Source organism: Aotus nancymaae, unplaced genomic scaffold, assembly GCF_030222135.1.
Source record: "Aotus nancymaae isolate 86718 unplaced genomic scaffold, 86718_ANA_hifiasm-v0.15.2.pri h1tg000036l, whole genome shotgun sequence".
Taxonomy (NCBI): domain Eukaryota; kingdom Metazoa; phylum Chordata; class Mammalia; order Primates; family Aotidae; genus Aotus; species Aotus nancymaae.
In genome coordinates, this window is record NW_026988450.1 from 58,369,841 (window position 1) to 58,391,603 (window position 21,763).

Below are 21,763 nucleotides of genomic sequence, written 5' to 3' on the forward strand. Positions count from 1 at the left end.
ACACAAATGCATAAGGTGACTTGACATTTTGTTGCTGCAGTAAAAATGTTACTAATGAGTGTAAGCAAGTTATTTTATACGTATTCAAATGAATTCTGATATTAGAAATGTCTTTTATTGATTCTGTGATAATCAACCAATTGAAAAACATATTGGAAAAAGCAAAATGCAGTAAAATAGGAATATATGTTTGAATCGAACAAATCTGGTAGCAAGTGATGAACTCTGAGTGACTGAAATCAATTTAAAATCAGTATTTCTTATAGGACAGTTCAGTGTAAAATGTACCTTTTAGATTGCCTGTTTTGTTCTGTATATGTAAGAGTTTAAACTTTTCACTCATGAAAAAAATTAAATTTTCTTCCATTTCATGTTGAATTTTTCTTTAAATTTTGGTATGTTATGCCAGACTTGTCATGGTTTTCTAGAAAATCAATGTTGGATCTTGTTTTCATGGAATGTAATTTCGTTACACATGATAGCTTTTAATAGCCAGCAAGTTTTCTTACTACATTCTGTTGACATTTCATACACATGAAAAATAAGAAACTGTCATCTGCATGTGCATTTAAATGATCATTTCAAATTGTTTTCACTCTCTTTTCAAAGATGCATTAATTGCTTATATTTATTATGTACAATCTCATTTTATGGCAGGTTCATTTTCTTACCAATTTACTTCACCTGGAATCCATTATTATAGCAGCGGGTTTGTTGATGAGGCGCACTCCATTTTTCTCCAAGGAGTCATTAATGTTTTACCAGCTGAAACCAGGCACATTCCCCTGCACCTGTTTGTGGGTAGCTCTGAAGCCACATATGCTCATGGTAAGATAGTTAAAGATGGAAACTCTATTACACAGGTGACCCAGGGTATAAGTGATATATCTGGAGCAGGCAGCAGATGACTGAGTCTAACTGTGCTTCTATCTTACTAGCCACATGAGCCTGAATAGGTTTGGGCTTCTCTGGGGCAGGAATTTATTCTCTAAAATAAGGATTATGTTAATATCTTCCTATCAGCCTCTCTCCCAGAATCCTTGTGTGCCTCAAATGAGATGTAATATAAAAAAGTTCTGACATTCTGTATGTGCTTGGACATATATTAAAATGTAAGATGATGTTATTATTTCCCCATGGGATCTGGCCTTGGACAAATTGATAAATAAATCAATTTTATATTCACCTTTCTCTCTTTACTGTGACATCTTTGTCCAGGTCTTTAATATTTGTGCTGTCTAAGACCCATTTGTCATTTTGTTTTTCAAAAAAGATTTACCAGAATTTAAACCATCATCATCAAAATAAAGAATAACGCAGTTTGAAAATGGTTCTCGTTTTAGAATATTATCCATGACTTACAGGCAGTTCTTTTGTCTAAAGGAGGACCTGAGAATTTGCACTTGGGAAGCTCTGTGGCAGGCTGCCTAGCAACAGAACCCCTGTGTGGCCTGAACAATACCAGGGTTAAAAATTCAGAAAGATTGCTATTTGAGGTTTCAAGTTGTTTTTCACCATCTATAAGCAACATTACTCCATCCAGTGGAACAGTAAATGAACTAATAACAATTATTGGACATGGCTTTAGTAATCTCCCATGTGCTAATAAGGTAAGAATATAAATATCTCCTTTGTACTTCTATTATATGTTCCTAACAAAAGTAATTTGACAAAAACCTTGTAATTTAATTTTTACCAGCTTTATTGAGATGTTATCACATACCATACAATTCACACATTTAAAGTGTGCAATTCATAAGCTCTTAGCATAGGCACAGAGTTGGCATTCATCACACAATCAATTTTAGAACATTTTCATTACCCCAAAAAGAAACCTTAAAGTCCTTAGATACATACCTAACCCATTCATCTATCCCAGCCCAAGGTGATCTCTAATCTACTTTCCATGTCTATAGATTTGGCTATTCTGGACATTCCTTATAAATAGAATCATACAATATGTGGTCCATTTTGACCAATTTTATTTATTTTTCACTCAGCATAATGTTTTCAAAGTTCACCTAAGTTGTACCATGTGTCAGTACTTCATTTCTTTTTATGACATCATAATAGTCTATTGTATGTTAAATGACATTTATCCATTCAGTTGATGCACATTTGGGTTGTTTTCACCTGTTATTATGAATCATGTAGCAATGCACATTTTTTATGTACAAATCATAATTTAATCCAAGAGATGCCTTAATCAGCTCCTCCCAAATTAAATTTATGAATAAAAGATATTTATTTGCACATGATTAGCTTTTTAAATTTATAGTTGTTGCTAATATAAAATTTGTTTATACTGGAGGTATGTATTGACTGGTTTTTTATTTTATATTCATTTTACTTACAGGTTACAATTGGTAGCTACCCCTGTGTCATAGAAGAAAGTAGTGATGATTCAATTACGTGTCATATTGACCCTCAAAACTCAATGGATGTTGGTATCAGGGAAATTATCACTTTGACTGTCTACAATCTGGGCACTGCTATCAATACATTGTCCAACGAATTTGATAGGCGATTCGTACTTTTGCCAAACATTGACCTGGTGTTGCCAAATGTAGGATCGACTACAGGAATGACAAGAGTGACCATAAAAGGCTCTGGATTTGCAGTTTCTTCTGCAGGTGTAGAAGTCCTTATGGGTTATTTCCCATGTAAAATTCTATCTGTGAATTATACAGCCATCGAATGTGAAACATCCCCTGCTGTCCAACAACTTGTGGATGTATATCTTTTAATACATGGAGTGCCTGCCCAGTGCCAGGGAAACTGTACCTTTTCATATTTAGAAAGCATCACTCCTTATATAACAGGAATCTCCCCAAACTCTATCATAGAATCTGTAAAAGTTATTATTGAAGGAGAAGGTTTTGGGAATGTTTTGGATGACATTGCTGTTTTCATTGGAAATCAACAGTTCAGAACAATAGATGTTAATGAAAACAACATCACTGCTCTTGTGACTTCTCTCCCAGTTGGACGTCATTCTCTTAGTGTTGTGGTGGGAAGTAAAGGCTTGGCTCTGGGAAACCTGTCTGTCAGCAGCCCCCCAGTAGCATCTGTCTCACCAATTTCTGGAAGCATTGGTGGTGGAACTACATTGGTGATCACAGGAAATGGCTTCTATCCAGGCAACACCACAGTCACTATTGGGGATGACCCTTGTCAGATTATTTCCATCAACCCCAATGAAGTCTACTGCCACACTCCACCCGGGACTGCTGGAATGGTCGGTGTGAAAATCTTTGTTAATACAATCTCTTATCCACCTTTGCTTTTTACATATGCCCTGGAAGATACTCCATTTCTCAGAGGAATTGTCCCAAGTAGAGGTACTCCAATATCTGCCTTATTATTTTGATATTATATTACCAATAATATGTATTAGTATAGAATTGGAATGATATTTGTAAATAATCATTAAGGTGTGTTTATAGACAATCCCACTTACAATTAATACATGGGATTTAAGTTCCGTGTAGTCTCTATTGTATGATTATTTTTCACACATTTATGGGATAACAATTTTAGCCAAATTTCAACTTCTACTTAGGAACAAAATTCCCGTTATGTTGACCTATATTTCAAACAAGGAAAAAATAAGTGAAGATAGACCAGAACTGGTAATTCATTCATGTTATTGATGTTGATTTGCACTAGAAATACCAGTTAAAAGTCAAAAGTTACAATCTTCCTTACATTGAAAGTGTTTCAGAGTATCTTATTTCCATGAAACTACAATTCAGTATTAACTTATTAACATGCTAGAATTCTTTTTAAGGAGATCATTGGCACATTCAATGGAGAAAATATTATAAAATAAGATTTTCTTACTTAGCATGACTCATTTTTTAAATTTAACAATAGGCTGATATATCTTCTTGTTCCTTTGTCATTATGCTATGCTGCTTCTGATAATTTTTGAGCTATTAAAATTCTTATTATTTATGTACTGAATTCTGGAGAGGAAGCTGTAGTGTGATAGCTGAGAGCTTGGCTCTCAAATGGTTCAAATTTTGCTTCTTTTAATTTCCAGTGATGAAATTTTGGACAGGTTTTTTTAAGCATCAATTTCCTTTTTTATGCAGGTACACATATTATAAAGTTAAAGAAGTTCATTCATATAATATAACTTAGAATAGTACATTTAATAAATAACTCATTAAATGTTAACCTTTTAGAAAAGTCTTTTTTAGGTTACATTATAGGGAAATATATCGGGTTTGGGGTAAGTAGTATTTTCTGCCTTCAAGGAGTTTCCTGTAGAAATTTTCTTTAATATGTCAAATTTTCTCAGTTTGAAAGAAATGTGAACAATAGCAATGGCATATTCCTTTTCCCATATGGTTGTAATTATTGCAAATAAGGGCATATGTTTCTTATTTCCACTGACTGTGTCTCTTCCCATCTCTGTCTTTGAATGTTTCTTTCAAAACAATGTATTCGGAGGTATAGGAGACTTGTAGATGTCTGAGAACTGGGTGATAAAGCACACTGAGAACAACACTGTTCCATTTGAAAGGCAAATTTTCAAGCAAAATTAAATGTTAAAACTCATAAAACTTTCTTTAGATTGTATCTTAAAACTATTCCTAACATGAAATATCTCTTTAGTATATGTCATGTTAAAATTATTATTTATATTTAAGCCATCCTCACTATGGTCAATTATATGGTAATTTTTACTATTACCACTTGAATAAAAATTAAACTACTACTTGAGGGCACTGCATTTGCAAAAAGTTATATTGACTAATTTTCATTTAAAATTTAGATACATGGCTATTCATTTGAACAACCTATGAAAAATTCCATATGTTTAATGCCCTCAATGTACATTTGTCAAAAGAAGGAAGCAAGAGAATAGTCAGAATCTAATTCTTTGTTCTATGTGCATATATTGAAGGCATTAACATCAACATTCACCTATATGTCTTTAAATTAATTCCTTTTTTCTGTATTTACCATCTTACACCCATTTACATATTGTAATTTGTTTACCAAGTCACACCTATCAAAAATGTTTGAATTAAGAAAAATGTAGTCCCCCCTCAAAAGAGTTGCTAATGTCAGAAAGAAAGGTACCAAAAATAAAGAACAGTAAGCCTCATCCTTAAAATATTCTCTAACCCACCCTGCTCAGACAGTAATACTTCCTAACTCTACCTCTCTTCTCTGTTAGTGTGAATTAGTAACTTACAACTCAGTAGAATGGACAGAAGGGCTGGAAAAATTATAAACATTGGGATAAATCACATATTTAATATACAGTAGACTAGTGTATATAGTGGTCAAAATGTATTATATGACATAGCATGTATTGTTAACATTTATAGTAGTTTTAAAACATTGGGCATTCTTTTATTTATAAAAGTAAAGAGGTATATCTTTAAATGCATTAAGTATTCGTATTTCGATATATTTATATTGTGTGCTTTTTTTTTAAGGTCCACCGGGAACTGAAATTGAGATTACTGGATCCAACTTTGGTATTGAGATCTTGGACATCTCAGTAATGATAAACAACGTTCAGTGTAACGTAACTATGGCCAATGATAGTGTGTTGCAGTGCATCGTGGGAGATCATGCTGGGGGCACATTTCCTGTTATGATGCATCATAAGACAAAAGGCTCAGCCATCTCCACAGTTGTGTTTGAGTACCTGCTTAATATTGAAAATATTAATCCAAGCCAAGGTAGTTATAAATATGTGGGAACCTGCCTATATTCTGTTTCAGTAAACACTTATTTAGAAACCTTATTTAGAAAGTAATATGTTCCTCAAACATATAAAATTTCTAGTTCTCATAGCACAATACAAATATTTTTCTTTATGCAGCAAATAAATAAGCATGTAATTGTATAATTATTTCAAAATACTAAATTTAAAATGTAATACCTTATATTTCTTAGTGATATATGATTATTTAAAACTTAATCCTACTTAAAATGACAGTTATATATGGACATTTTTTTTAAATCATGTTTAGACATCACTGGTATGTAATTATTTCTACATAAATTAGTATCTTTTTTATTTAAAAAAAATTTTGGTTAAAAAACAAAGTATAAACAAACCAATATACTTGTAATTAAAATAGTAATTGCATAGATATGTTTTGCCTACTCTGAAATCCTTTGTGACATCTCTTTTAAAAAAATTTTTAGTTCCTAGAAATAGTTCAAATAAATTACCAGATATGACATTTACTCAGTGAAGATTTTAAAACACTACAATCAAAAGAGATTCAGTTGCATTAATAGAATAATGCGCTATAATTTCAGTTGTAAGAAACTTTTCATTTAACGTAACTTACTTTCAGGTTTTAAAATACTTTCAGGTTTGATGTACAGAGAGGAGGTTTTATTTTAATTAGTTTTGTTTTTCCTTTGTATTTGTCTTCCCCAGGGAGCTTTGGTGGGGGTCAAACCATGACTGTGACAGGCACCGGATTTAATCCACAAAATTCAATTATATTAGTTTGTGGCTCAGAATGTGCAGTTGACAGGCTTAGATCTGATTACACAACATTATTATGTGAAATTCCATCTAATAATGGTAAGTTGTCAGAAAAATAATGGCAGTCTTTGAGAACTAGTTGATTTTATAAAGATCAATTAATTTCTTTTTTCAAGTTGGATTCCTTGGAGTAATCAAATTACTTTATGACTGTCCTAATTTTAAGCAATTTCTTCAGAACATTTTCTAGATTTACATGTCTTTTGAGATTCATATATTATAGATGGAATTGTTTATAATAAATTGCAGTTTTTCAGTTTATGGTATAAACTGATGGTTCTTAGTTTATGGAGCATCCCAAATGGAGAACACATTTTTAGTTCCCATTAGATTATTAGGCTTCTATTAAAGGTAGGAGTTCCATTAATGGCTTAAGTGTCAACCCTGTAGTGCATTGCTAAACTCAAACCTGACCTGTGTCTTTGGACAAGTTATTTAACCTCTCTGTGCCTCAGTTTTATCATCCGAGTAAGATGAATCACAGTAGTCTACTGGGTTATTGTCAGGTTTAATAAGTTAATGTATATAAAGTGGATGAAATGATGTCTGGAACTATATGTAATTTGCAATTATTCTTACTCTTATTTATTTTTAGTTAATGGTTAAGAGCCTGGTTCTAAGGAGTCCCTGAATCTCAATTTTGTTGCTTACTGTGTAACCCTGGCTAAGTAACTTAACTTCTCTCTGCTTCAGTTTCTCCATGTATTAAATGGAGATACTATTAACTCTAATTCAGTGGATTGTTGTGAAGATTAAATATGTGGTACTTTAGACAACAAATCTTAATTATTACTTAAAAAAATTTAAGAAGATATTTAAACAATGTGAATATTCTAGAAGAATAAAGGATATGTTTTATGTGGATACATTTTTTAAAATGTTAAAATTTATGAAGCTTTTCTAAATGTTGTTGCTTCTTTCTCTGACTTCCTTAACAAAGAATATTGAAAATGCAGTATTTTTATCACTGAGCTTACTTATCATTTCAACACCAGAGTTTAAATCCTGATTTTAAAACAGACATGTAGCAATGCTGTCAAGACTTGTCCAGGTTGTAGGTTGTTTGTCTTAACACTAGCTCTGCATCTTCTCTTGATGTGTTTGCATCAGGTTTCTGTAGTACTTGTCTCTGACCTTGCCTTCAGCTGTCACTCCTTGCTGTTGTCAGTATGCCTGCTTTGAAGCAGTTCTTCCCTCCTTCCTGTTCTAATTTACAAAGTTGGATCCTCTAGAATTGGAAAACTAAGCAGGCAGGTTTGTAGAATATTCTACAGAAAGAGTCTCCCAGGGAGGGTCCAAGGGCTTTTCCCTCTGCTGATAATGATCATGAACTTTGTAATGTTTTTGGCTATTGCTAGAGGCCACTATTCTTCACATGTAGTGTAGCTATATTGGAAAAGAAAGATGACTGTGTGAAGAAGAAGATGTTATTGAAAATGTTTGGAAGTTTTGGAAATGAATCAGGGCCTGATGCCAGAACTGCATTCAGTTTGATCCTCCTCTTATAGGCAGGGGCGCTGAACAAGCCTGTGAAGTGAGTGTGGTTAATGGGAAATATTTGTCACAGTCTACAACTCCATTCACGTACGCAGTGTTCCTGACTCCACTCATCACTGCAGTATCTCCCAAGAGAGGCAGTACGGCAGGAGGCACCAGACTGACAGTCATGGGGTCAGGATTCAGGTACTGTCTCCATACACACATCATTGTTATGCATTTCCAGACTCAAGCCATTACGCCTGCTTTCTCCTATGCCCAGACAGTGCTGAAATACATTATGTAACGTGTACCTATATGCTTGTAACTTATGCTTAAGGCGGGAATAGTACTAATTACTAACATTTAGTGAGTATTTATTTTGTGGCAAGCACCTGTCTACCCACAAAGAAGTCCTGCCTTACTTCCTGAGATGTTTTTACCTCATTTTATGGTTAGAAGACTGTGATTAAACAAGTTAGATAACTTGCCTCAAATCCTAGTATGTAGCATCACAAATATAAATCACCAATATACTTTCCCCAACATCTTATCTCCAGCCATGGTCTGCTTCATTGGGTCAAAGAAACATCTTTCCCTACAGCAGGCCTATTCCACTGTAATTGGCCAAGTTCTTTTTCTTAAACATACTCATTATTTGACTTAAATTTGTGTACTGCACTGTCCTCATTATTCAAGTGGCGAAGGCTGAAGTCAAAACACCAGATCATATACACCATAGAGGCTCATTGTAACTCCTCAAGCAGTTATGATAACCTTGAACTTGCATTTTTACCTGGAGGTTAGGTTCTAAAGTCCACAAACATGATGAAAATGTCACATGGTCAAGTGATCCTTGAAAATCTCTTTTAAAACTACCTATTGGGAGACCAACGTAGAATCACTGAACAACAACAAAAATCACTGTTTTTGTTTCTTCAACACTGGAACCCCTGATAGTTACAGTCCTATTTTCTGGACTCTTAACCTCTACTTTTTTTTCAGTAAATATTTTGAAGTCTTAATACTGAAAAAAAGTGACAATCTGCACTTTGGTGGCCAATAGGATCAGGTTATTATTTTTGCAATAATACATGAGAATAAAAGGGTTTGACAACGTGATCTAGAAATTTCAGGAAAACATACATGTTTTGCTTTCCCTTTTTCTTTACAGTGAAAATATAGAGGATGTTCATATCACCATAGCTGAAGCCAAATGTGCTGTTGAGTGTTCCAACAAGACACACATCATCTGCATGACAGATGCCCATCCTCTCTCAGGGTGGGCTCCAGTTCACGTCCACATCAGAGGTGTTGGCATGGCCAAACTGGTAATAGTGCTGTTGGGTATAGAAATCACAGCAATAGAAAACTAGCATTATGGGAGGTGGGCTAATTGGTAATGGATGTTTCACTTTAATGTCTCCAAAAAAATAACTGAGCTATGACTATAAGACATTTAAAGTAGCTTACATTTTTTGTTGCTTTTTACTAAAATTTTCATTATTTTAGATTTTTGATTTCTCTGAGTTGTGGGGTAATTGGCAATAGATTTTTAAAATTTGATTATTATTGTGACATAAACCAAGAGGCAATTATAACACATTTTAAGTAGGTTAGATTTTATTATTAATAAAATGTTTTTTGTTTATATATTTTTTCTTTTTGAAAAATTGAATGAAAAACTTTGGTTAAAATCCCTAAATTGTAATGTCTCTTATGTTCTATTACAGGATAATGCTGACTTTCTTTATGTTGATGCTTGGTCCTCCAATTTCTCATGGGGGGGAAGATCTCCCCCAGAAGAAGGGTCTCTTGTTGTTATTACCAAAGGACAGACAATTCTGCTCGATCAAAGCACTCCTATTTTGAAAATGTTGCTTATTCAGGGTAAATTTCTGAATATCTGTTCATTAGACTCTTCCTGAGAAATATTTCTGTGAAACTGATTTAATCAAAATCCACAATTACAAATATCCATAGTTGCATCATCTTTTTAATACACAGTGTAGTTCTGGGCTTTCCAAATTGAGTATTACAATCCATTTGTGGTTATGATATTATCTAATGTGTTGCAGCAAGCATTTTAAAAATGAAATAGGATAGAAAGTATCAGAATAGACTGCATGCATATGGATAAGTACCTTTTAAAGCTAAATGTTGTTTTATGAAGCTTTTGGTTCAGTAACAATGCAGGGGGGCGGGGTGTGAGCATGCCCACCCACTTTCACTGATCACAACAATAAAAGGTATTTTCCACTTAGAAAAACACTGATGTAGTGGGTCCCAGGGGTTAAAAAGTCTTAGAGATTTGTTCAATTCTATCCTAAATGATCCCCTTGACTCCCTTTGGAAGACAGGTGATTTTTACCGTTGCCCGTGAAACTGTTTCAGTTGTTAGCTGGGCTTATCTCTGCTGCTGTAGTCTATTTTTCACTATAGAAAACTAAACAACCACAATTGTGATAATTGGATGTAAAAGAATCATTAATTGGTAAGAGTAGACTGCTTGAGGATTTAGTGCACAAACTTTGCCATAACAGATTTAGCCTCCGGAAGACTCCTGTATTGTATTGTACTATTTTTAACTTCTGGGATAATAGAAAAGTTTCAGGTTTTTGCAGTTATTAAATATTGGACCTTTGGACAAATAAAGTTTTACTACTTACAAATTTACACTACTCTCATAAAAATGTATGTAGGTATGATCTTTAATAATGCTAATCAGGCTATAGCTGTTAAGAGTGCAAATTAATGGGTAAAAGTTCAGAGCTAATGTTGACATTGTAATGGTTTTTATAAACATGCTTTTCTTTCATTGCTTTTGTTCTTAATTTATATTTTGAGGTGCTCTGTTTGTAGAACTAATTTGCATAGCTGAGCTATTAAGTAGCATCTAAAATAAGCAATGGTGAAGGGAAAATAATCTTCCCTGGGTTTTGATTTTCTGTAAACTCCCATAGTTTTGTCTGGAGTTTTTATGCTTTTATGTTCCCAAAGAACTGAACTGAAGTTACATGCATAACAGTAGCAAGACATGAATGAGGAATTAAATTTTAATTTAATGTATAATTTAATAATTATGTTAAATTGTAATTAATAATTTAATCGGTAACTTTTGACAAAATTTGTCCTTGTGATGTATTTCAAAATTGTATGATTCATAGGTGGAACTCTAATATTTGATGAAGCTGACATTGAACTCCAGGCAGAAAATATTCTAATTACAGATGGAGGCATTCTTCAGGTATTCAAAAGAGTATAATACATGTTCATTTCTAACCTCTCTCCATTTATTTTTTTAAATACTATGTGTAAAACAGATACTTAATTATGCCAACATCTCCTAAGTTTATCTTTGTTTAGGTCTCTGTTATTAGTATAAAATCCTTTTTGCGGGGGAGAAGTTTTTCAGAATATTGTGTTTTTAATGGGAAGATAGTAGTGTATTCCCATAATGCAGAATTTACAACAGAACAGGAAAGAATTAACTCTGAGATGTGGCTAAAATCAGTCAGTATACCTTTGAAAGGTCTGGCATAGTGTATTTGGCTGACTAGAAAATTAAAGGTTTATCTTTCAGAAGAAAGATGTGAACAACTTAGTAATTAATTCTCAAAAGAGAAGAGAGGATAGAACTACTTTTGTGTGAGTAGCATTGTGGATTTGGGGTTTTAATTTTCTGAATGGCATTTGTGTTATCTTTTGCAGATTGGGACAGAGACATCCCCATTCCAACACAAGGCTGTCATTACCTTGCATGGGCACCTGCGATCTCCTGAGCTCCCTGTCTATGGTGCCAAAACACTGGCTGTGCGGGAGGGAATCCTGGATCTGCACGGTACTGTGGCTGAGTGGCTAAGGGAGTTGGTAGAGGAAGACTCACCAGACACCAGTGATAATTGTCCTGATAAGATTCTCTAAGTGAAAGTGTGTCAGCCTTCTCATATCTTTAGATATCCCCTCTTTACTCCTTCCTTCTTCCCCACATCCAAGCCAGGACAGCCCTGACATCAAAACTCAGAACCAGGCTGGGCAAGGTGGCTCACAGCTGTAATCTCAGCACTTTGGGAGGCTGAAGTGGGTGGATCACCTGAGGTCAGGAGTTTGATACCAGCCTGGACAACATGGTGAAACCCTGTCTCTACTAAAAATACAAAAATTAGCCAGGCATGATGGTGCACACCTGTAAGTCCAGCTACTCAGGAGGTTAAGGAGAATCGCTTGAACCCAGGAGGCAGAGGCTGCAGTGAGCCAAGATTGTGCCACTAACTCAGGCTAGGTGGCAGAGAAATACTCCATCTCAAAAAAAGAAAAAAAGAAAGAAAAAAAAAGGGGAGACTCAGAACCAAGGTCACCCTTGGGAAAGCCTTTCTGGGTCTTTCTACATTCTTTTCCCCCTTTCCATGAGCTTGCAAGCTTTTGTTTCATTTTACACTAACCATAGTACCTGTCTGTTACATATACTATATACATGTGATTGCTTGTTTATTTATCTATATAAGAAGACTAAGTCTAGAAGCAGAAGAATGTAAATTTTTATATTTGCATCTGACAATGGAGTATCTCTGAAATATAACAATAGATTTATAGTTGTGGATTTCTATAACTATATCCCAGAACATTGTTAGCAAGTGATCATGTTTGAGGTACCAGGGCAACATACTATTTAAAGGAAGCATGGTGTGAATCCTTTTTATATTGAAGTTTTCTACATTGCAATAATCTATCACTTTTATAAATTTAGAATACCATAAACCTAATACCTTATTATCATAAAAGTCCTACATGGGGCTAAATATATATACTATGTAATTTCTTAGAAAAGTCTACATTTGATTCTAGATTATTAGTTTAACCAATTCCTACCAATAATGACAAAGATAATAGACTTCTCATTTTGTCAATATTATCACACCCCATTTACAATGTGTCCCTGTAAAAAAGATGGTCATAAATAGGGCATATCATTGCAGAAGAATATTTTTGGACAATTTTTATAGTCTTATACATGTTATAACAAACATAAGTGTTACTTTTATAAAGCAAGCATTCTATATATTTCTTTTTGAAGAAATGTATGAAATGCTAAGGTAAAATGAAACTTCCCAACATTGATTCAATTTAGGAAAAGATCAAAATGCATAAAGTTCTCAATAACCAATCAAACACATCTGAAGAAATACTCAGTGTATATGTTGGCTCTAGGTGTGCCTGTTCCTGTGATCTGGACTCGCCTGGCTCATACTGCAAAGGCAGGAGAAAGAATTTTAATTTTACAAGAAGCAGTAACATGGAAACCGGGAGATAACATTGTAATTGCAAGCACAGGACACAGGTATGATGTCTTCGGGCTTAATGATTTTTATTTAGAAAAGAAATGTTTAAACTGTGTAAAGAGAGACAATTCAGATGATGCATGACTATTTGGTTTAAATTTGAAATCTCTAATAAAGAAACATGAAAAGCCAAATACAGATTTGCCAAGTGTTAACATTAGGTTGATCACAATTGTATTGCATTATAATTGATAGATTTACGATAAGAAAAAACATAAATTTGAATCTAGGAAATAAATATGTCCTAGTAAAATTTATGTTTTACATGGTTTGGCTCCCATGTAAGATTCTATTTGAAAAAATAAGTGTTTGACTACTAAAAGTCATAGGGTTTTAAATAAATACCTTAATGAATGCAAAAAATGTAAATGAGCTTCTTAGTTTGAGGTCACCAAAGAACATGTTTGAAAGAAGCTAGTAAACTTTCTTATCTTACAGCCTTAGCAGTGGTTCCCATTGAGCAAAATTGTTAATACTGACTAAATAAAAGAGAAGAAATCATTATGCAAAAAGTGATGAGTCACATAACCTTTTAGGTGCCTGTTATTTTGAAACTGAAACTGCTTATTGCCCTTAATTTCTATTTAATTACGTATTTTAGCAAATAAGACGTAAAGAAAAGAAAATTAACATAACACCATCAAATATAACAGAGGTAGGGGAAATAGGAGCCTTATTTTTGCTTTATTGTTCAAATTATAGATAATATAATCAGTAGATAATATAATATCAATTGTAAAATTGAATATGGTTGTGATTATCAGAAAACTAACAGTAATTTATGATAAGAAACAGCTAAATTGTGTTAAGGCCATGATTCAATTTAAATTTAAAATTCAAGATAGCATTTTGAATTTGCCACATTCCATGCTAAAAATCAACTTGCAGTTATTAGGAAGAGTTAAATATATACTGAGCTTTAGTCCTTATTTTTTTCTGCCCTTGGAAGAAATTTTAATTATATAATGGCAAAATAAAAAAGCAGAAAAGTGATAGGGCTTACTAACAAATAGAAAATCTTCCATTTATGGTTTTTTGTATCACATGTAGGTTTAGGGTTTAGCATGGGGCCATTTAGTTTTCAGAAACAAGAATTAAGGAGTTTCCCACCAAATCTAATTGTTCACTATGTCATTGATAAATCCCGTTTGAGAATTTGCAAAGCCAGTGATTAAGAAAATGCCTTTAAACGTCAGTTTGCCTATGTCCAGCTCCCAGCATTACCACTTATCAGTTTTGTAGTTGTATTATCTTACCTCTCTGTGCTTCAGTAAAATTGGAATGCTATTAGAAAGGATTACATTAGTTAATATGTGTAAAGGAGAAAAAGCAGAACTTGGCTCAAACTAAGTGCTTATTACACTTAGTGTTGTTATATTACAACAAAGGAAGGAAAGATGTGTTTAGGTACATATAACATAAAAATGCTTTTCAGAACTACTTTCTAAAGAAATCATCACATCATCTGAATTGAAGAAAATTCAAGAGGTTAATCTAAAGCCTTTTTGCATGCCACCTGTGAGATCTTGTACCATTGGTTTGCCCTTATCTCTAAGCATCCTTAATCTCCACCTCTCCCTGTCCCCTCCCCAACAATTCCTTCCCTGCATCTTTTGGAATGATTCTTGTCCCCATACACCCCCATGTTGATAAACAACTTTGTTCTCCTGTCTCCTGTAGCATCTTTTTTTATCCTTTATGTTAAAGTTGTAAACTGCTTAAATATTATATGCTTTTCTTCTACTTTTCCTGATCATCCTTTGTTTTCTTTCTTTAAACCCCTACCTTCTAGTTTTCTTCTTCACAAAGCTTTCTCAGTGACCTTCTAATTATGATCATTCTTTATTTCCTCTGTATCATCAAGTTCTTTTTGTCTGCCCTTGACATGTCTCTCATCAGCTTTCTCTGCTCTCAGTTTGATTTAGATTCTCAGTCTCTCACACCTGGAATATTACATCATCTTCCTATTTGGGCTCCATTCCACTTTCTTTCCTGCATGAATTAATTCTGCATTAATTTGTTCAATCAATCACAACCTGTTATTGAGTTGTGACAGGTGCTGTCCTAAGTATTCAGCATATAAAATAATTGCAATGGGTCTCATGCCTAGAAGAGCACACAAGTCAATGGAAGGGACAGAAAGGTAGATACCTCATAGGAGTGCAGTGTGGTTGCTCTGAGCACTAACAGGGCTTTATGCAGAGTGTATTGAGAATGCAGAAGTAGGTTTGGGAAAGTTGAGAGAACTGCTTTGAATCGTTTTCACATGTGGCACTGTCATTTGAACTGGCATTTAAAGGAGGAAAAGGATTTGCTGAGGGAGAGAAGGGCCAAAAGAAAATGTTGGGAAAACACAGAGGTAACTCCCTTAAGCTTACCTTTGTTAACAGCACCAATCACACTTTAGCAGATAATATTATACAATCAAGCATTGACACACTTGTCTTTTTAAAATTAGGGAAACTTTCTACTTGGTATCCCCAGTGCTTAGTTCTATGCCTAAAATGCGGGTTAGACCCTCAATAAATGTTTGTTGAATGACTAAACGCATGAATGTTTACATTATAGAACTGGCAAATCCCTTCTGCTGTGGCTGAAATTTGGGATATATTTGGAGGAATGGTAAAAATGAGACCTCCTAAACTTCAACTCAATCATTTCTTTTCTCTGTTCAGGAACTTTCAGTGACTCCCCTTTGTAAGGGTTCTCAACTTGTGCATGACTGACATTTCAGACCAGATAATCTTTGTTATCTTGGGGAAATCCTGTGTATTATCTAAAAACAACCCTGGCCTCTACCTACTAGATGCCAGTAGCAGCCCCCAATTGTGACAATCAAAAATGTCTTCAGGCATTGCTAAATATTCCCTGGGAGGAATAAAAGCATCCTCAATTGAGAACCACTGAGTATAATCCTCCAAGTTATAAATGAATAGTTTTCCAAATACTTTTTATAAGCTAATACAGTTCTAGAAACAAATGTAGAACTTGAAAAATATTTAATTTAATTGAATGTATTTGTAAAATTTAATCAAGCAAGAATAAAATAATTTATTGAATATATTTGTAAAATTTAGTTAATTAAGCAAGAATAAAATAATTTATCCTAATTTCTGTTCAGAATATTATATGGCATAAAATAGTTTCTTATTTTGCAAAGAAGTTTTTAAAATGAATAAAACAAATATACCAAAACAATATATTATGTCAATTTATATTAATTTTGAAAATTTTCTGTTAAAATTTTTGCAGACACAGTCAAGGAGAGAATGAGAAAAGGACTATTGCATCTGTATCTGCTGATGGCATAACCGTAACACTAAGTAATCCACTAAATTACACACACTTAGGAATTACTGTCACACTCCCTGATGGAACTCTGTTTGAAGCAAGAGCAGAAGTTGGAATTCTTACGAGAAATATTTTAATAAGAGGATCCAATAATGTTGAGTGGAATAACAAAATTCCAGCATGTCCTGATGGATTTGACACAGGTAATTTTAGCAGCTCTCATTTGGTTGGTATAATTATGCCATATATTTTAAAAAACTAATTGGTTTATATTGAAATACATTATTTAAATATATTTCATTATAAATATCATTAAATATAATTTAATGGTATAAATCTTATATCATTAAATATCTTATAAATATAATTAAATGTGGAAATCTGGAAACGCTGATAGTATTTGTAACATGAAGATATTTGAATATATTTAAGAAAAGTGGTTAATGCTGACACTGGTTAATGCTGACACTGTAATGGCAGAAATAAGTGTACTTGGATTCTGTTGATAAATTCTCTTCCTACACTTAGGATTCATTCTTATGTTTAGATTAGACCTTGATGATTAGTTTTACATATTGTCAGCAAGAAACTGCATTATTTAGATTTACTCAGAAAATATGGAGAATTATATTTGATAGTGATATAAAGATTCTGTTTAGCAAATCTTTGATTCATCAAGCCTTTTTCAATTTTCCAGAATTTGCAGTTTATCAGAACAGTGTGAGAGTGGATTTATTATGGAATGATATTTAATTAATTCCTAGACAGATGATGGATGGTCAGAAAAATTAATAGATGGAATGATACGGGGAAAAATCTATATTGATCTGAGCCAGTGAGGGTAGGCTAAGTCAGAGTTTTTCAGTGTCAGCACTGTTGGTATTTTGGCCCAGATAATTCTTTGCTGTGTGACACTGTCCTGTGCATCATGGGATGTTTAACAGTACACTTGGCATCTATCAGCTAAATTAAAGTAGTCTCTTCCAACAACTGTGACAACCAAAAGTGTTTCCAAACATTTCAAAAAAATTCCCTGGGGCAAAATTGGCCTCAGGTTAAGAGCCACTGGAATAGGTTATACTCTATTATAAATAAGCCCAAAATTTAAAATATAAAAGTCTATTTCTCATTCATGCTACATGTGTCCCATGTGGGTCAACAGGAGGGCTCTTCTCATTATAATTGCCTTGGGATCCAGGCTTACGAAGGATCTGTCTCAGTGTGGGCTTCTGTGATCTCTGAAGCAGGAGATGAGCTTGCTGGAGAGTAAAGCACTAGCAACTAGTTGCTTTGGTCTTGAAGTGACAGGTGTCTCTTCTACTCAGGGTCATTGGTCAGAACTGATTCCATGGCTATGCCTAACTAACTTGAAGAGAGTGAGTTAGTGCAAACCCCTGTATACCCAGAAGTAGAAAGGAAATGGATACTGGTGAACCTTAATGATGTTTATCACAGTTCCCATATCTATAGCAGGAAGCATAATGCATCTTACAAGTCTCTGTTAAATATTTTATGTAATCATTAATATCATTACAAACCTATTAGTAGTTGAATAATAACTGGTAACAGCTTAAATAATAGCCTTTCCTTTAAAGGGAAGTATAAGACAGACTCATGGGATTTGATGTCAAATGAGCTACGTTCTCATTCCAGTTTATCTGCATCAAGTCTCACAATGTACATGAAACTTAGTTTCATCCTGTTTAGGTTAAGAATATTTTCTGTTCTATTTACTATAGTATTAAGAAGTAAGAGACATAATGCATACTCTCATGTTCTACAAATATAAAATTGCATTGATTATGTTAATCCTCAAATCTTGGGGAAGGCTTCAGAAATAATAAAACTAAATACCATTATCAATATTCCCTTGATCATTCAAAGATTTGTTTAGTATATTCTCTGAAAAATACTTTGCATTTAGGAAATGCAAAGTTGAACAAGACAAGGTACCTACCGATCTTACTATCTAAAAGAGGTAATGATATGAATGCAAATAATTACATTCTAGGATGAGGTTGAGATGACATGTGAATCAAATGATACAATTAGTTATGAGAAAAAAATCTTCAATATAAGAGGATTGTGAGATTTTTTTGATAATGATGATGCTTTAAACACTGTTTTAAAGGAGAATTTGCTACACAGACCTGCCTCCAAGGAAAGTTTGGAGAAGAAATAGGAAGCGACCAATTTGGAGGCTGCATTATGTTTCATGCTCCTGTACCTGGTGCTAACATGGTAACTGGGAGAATAGAATATGTAGAGGTGAGAGGCATTATTGCTAAATCACAGGGGTTTGCTCATGGTTATCCATATGAGAAATGTGTATTGAGCTCCTGCTCTTTGTCAATGCTACTAATAATCTGGTAGGGGAGACAGATACATAAGTAAACAATTTTAATACACTCATTTGATCATGCCAAAATTTTGTTTCTCAAATTTTCTCACACCCCCAAATCAAATTCATTAGTGATTCTATCTTCTCTACCCACAAAATGCTATATCCAGAATCCAGTCTATTTCCATACCTCCACCTGACCCTGAGCCCAAGCCACCATCTCCTCCCACCTGGACTGCTGCGATTTTCTCCTACCTGGTCTTCCTGCTCCCACCTTGCTCTAATAGAGTCTCCACACTGCAGCCAAAATAAAATTTTAAAACTGTAAATCAGATCTTGTTACACCCCTCTTCAAAATCCTTCAATGGCTTCATAGTATACCTAAAATAACAAGTACAAGTCCATCCCATAGAAACCATGTGATCTGACCCGAGATGCCCTCTGATTTATCTCCTATGAACCTATGCCTTGCTCGTGCCATGCTAGTCACAGAGGCTTCCTTATGTGTCCATGTCAAGCACATTCCTATGTCAGGTCCTTTGTACTTGCTTTTCATTCTACTTGGAATCCTCCTCCACCAAATACTTGCATGGCTCACCCTCTTATTTCAGTCAGATCTTTTGACAAGTGCACATGCGTGCACACACACAAGCACACACACAGACACACTGGCATCCTCTGTATTGAAAGAATGTTCAGCAAAGTGATTAATAAGACCATCAGCTCTAGAGTTAGACCAACTTGGGTTTAAATGGAACTTAGTAACCATAAACAAGATACTCAGCCTTTCTAAACTTTCATTTATTCATCTGTAAAATGAAGTCAATGGTAAGTGGCTACTTTAGGGGATTATGGCAAACATTAGGATCATACATGTAAAAGAGCACAATATCTGGCATACAGAAAACATTAAATGTTTCTTATTATTACATAAGAATCAAAGTAAAGGAGAAAAAGAAGTCTTTTAAGGGGTTTTATTTTCTAAAACACAAAAGTTTACTAATAAACCAAGGCAAAAAGCAGAAGAGTCAAAGATGGCTTTTTTCATTCTTTCATTCATTTTGTAATAAGTCTGGTGTGTTTTACACTGTATAAAACAAGGTGGGTTGGGGGTTGAATAACATTTTCAAATGATAAACATAAACAATTTGAAAGAAATAAATGTAGTAATAATGATATAAAATTTGAGATTTTTTTGAAACAAGAAAATATGAGCTCAACATCTGAGTTATTACTAAATAGCTGTGATTTCTGGGTTTAACAGGTATTCCATGCTGGCCAGGCTTTCCGGTTGGGGCGATATCCAATACATTGGCACCTGCTCGGGGATTTACACTTTAAATCTTATGTAAGAGGCTGTGCAATTCACCAGGCCTATAACAGAGCTGTTACTATCCATAATACACACCATCTTTTGGTTGAGAGAAATATTATATATGATATCAGGGGAGGAGCATTTTTTATAGAAGATGGTATTGAACATGGCAATATCCTTCAGTATAACTTGGCGGTATTTGTACAGCAAAGTACCAGTCTTCTGAATGATGATGTGACCCCGGCTGCATTTTGGGTCACCAACCCGAACAATACCATACGACACAATGCTGTTGCTGGTGGCACTCACTTTGGTTTTTGGTACCGGATGAACAACCACCCTGATGGGCCATCCTATGACAGAAACATTTGTCAAAAAAGAGTTCCCCTTGGAGAATTTTTTAACAATACTGTCCATTCTCAAGGTTGGTTTGGAATGTGGATTTTTGAGGAATATTTCCCCATGCAAACGGGATCTTGTATATCCACAGTTCCTGTGCCTGCAAGATTTAACTCATTTACTGCTTGGAATTGTCAAAAAGGAGCTGAATGGGTCAATGGAGGTGCCCTTCAGTTCCATAACTTTGTGATGGTGAATAACTATGAGGCTGGAATTGAGACTAAGAGGATCCTGGCTCCTTACGTTGGAGGATGGGGTGAAACCAATGGAGCGATGATTAAAAATGCAAAAATAGTTGGCCATCTTGATGAACTGGGAATGGGGTCTGCATTTTGCACAAGAAAAGGCCTGGTTCTCCCATTCAGTGAAGGCTTGACTGTATCTTCTGTGCATTTTATGAACTTTGACCGTCCCAACTGTGTAGCTTTGGGAGTGACATCCATCTCTGGAGTTTGTAATGACAGATGTGGAGGTTGGAGTGCAAAGTTTGTTGACATCCAATATTTTCACACACCAAACAAGGCTGGCTTTCGCTGGGAACATGAAATGGTATTGATCGATGTTGATGGCTCACTTACAGGTAATGTTATTTTTTAATTTGTGCTAAAAATCCATTGGAAATATGTTTGTGTTAGCACAGAGTTGAATTGTTAAAGTAGACTTATGTGCATATAGATCTTACCCAATACCAAACTTTACTAATAATTTAAATGACAGAGGCAAGCACCAGGCACAGATGAGATTCTTTTCTGGAAGAGCCCAACCTGTCAGAGACAGCCTCCAAATATGTACTTTTTCTCCCACATTAGCACATTGATTTTAAATTAACAGAAAATTTTGGGCAATATTCATGAAAACATTGATCACAAAAGTAAGCCACTTCAGTTTTAGAATGCCTCCATTTTATACTCAGTTAATTGTACAGATAAGAAACCGCTTATATGACTACCCTAATTCTCCAGTCAGTTATGCTCTGGAAACATATAAATTGCAGATTTATTTACAAAAGCACTGTAGACAGACTCAATCTATCCTTGTGAAAATACTTTTAAGAGAATAAATAAGTCACAAAC

At 34.3% G+C, this 21,763-nt stretch overlaps 1 protein-coding gene across 1 annotated transcript in view; it reads left to right on the top strand.

Annotated features, from left to right (window-relative positions):
• The window catches only part of PKHD1L1 (PKHD1 like 1), a 151,828-nt gene that overhangs the window by 74,081 nt on the left and 55,984 nt on the right, over positions 1-21,763 (top strand). Inside the window, exons 36-49 of the mRNA XM_064384533.1 lie at positions 658-828; positions 1,384-1,610; positions 2,357-3,341; positions 5,457-5,705; positions 6,419-6,568; positions 8,038-8,212; positions 9,180-9,336; positions 9,739-9,895; positions 11,173-11,252; positions 11,717-11,846; positions 13,214-13,343; positions 16,597-16,838; positions 18,767-18,903; positions 20,241-21,270. Of these exons, the coding sequence (XP_064240603.1) occupies positions 658-828; positions 1,384-1,610; positions 2,357-3,341; positions 5,457-5,705; positions 6,419-6,568; positions 8,038-8,212; positions 9,180-9,336; positions 9,739-9,895; positions 11,173-11,252; positions 11,717-11,846; positions 13,214-13,343; positions 16,597-16,838; positions 18,767-18,903; positions 20,241-21,270 (4,020 nt within the window). The remainder of the gene's footprint in view (positions 1-657; positions 829-1,383; positions 1,611-2,356; positions 3,342-5,456; positions 5,706-6,418; positions 6,569-8,037; positions 8,213-9,179; positions 9,337-9,738; positions 9,896-11,172; positions 11,253-11,716; positions 11,847-13,213; positions 13,344-16,596; positions 16,839-18,766; positions 18,904-20,240; positions 21,271-21,763) is intronic.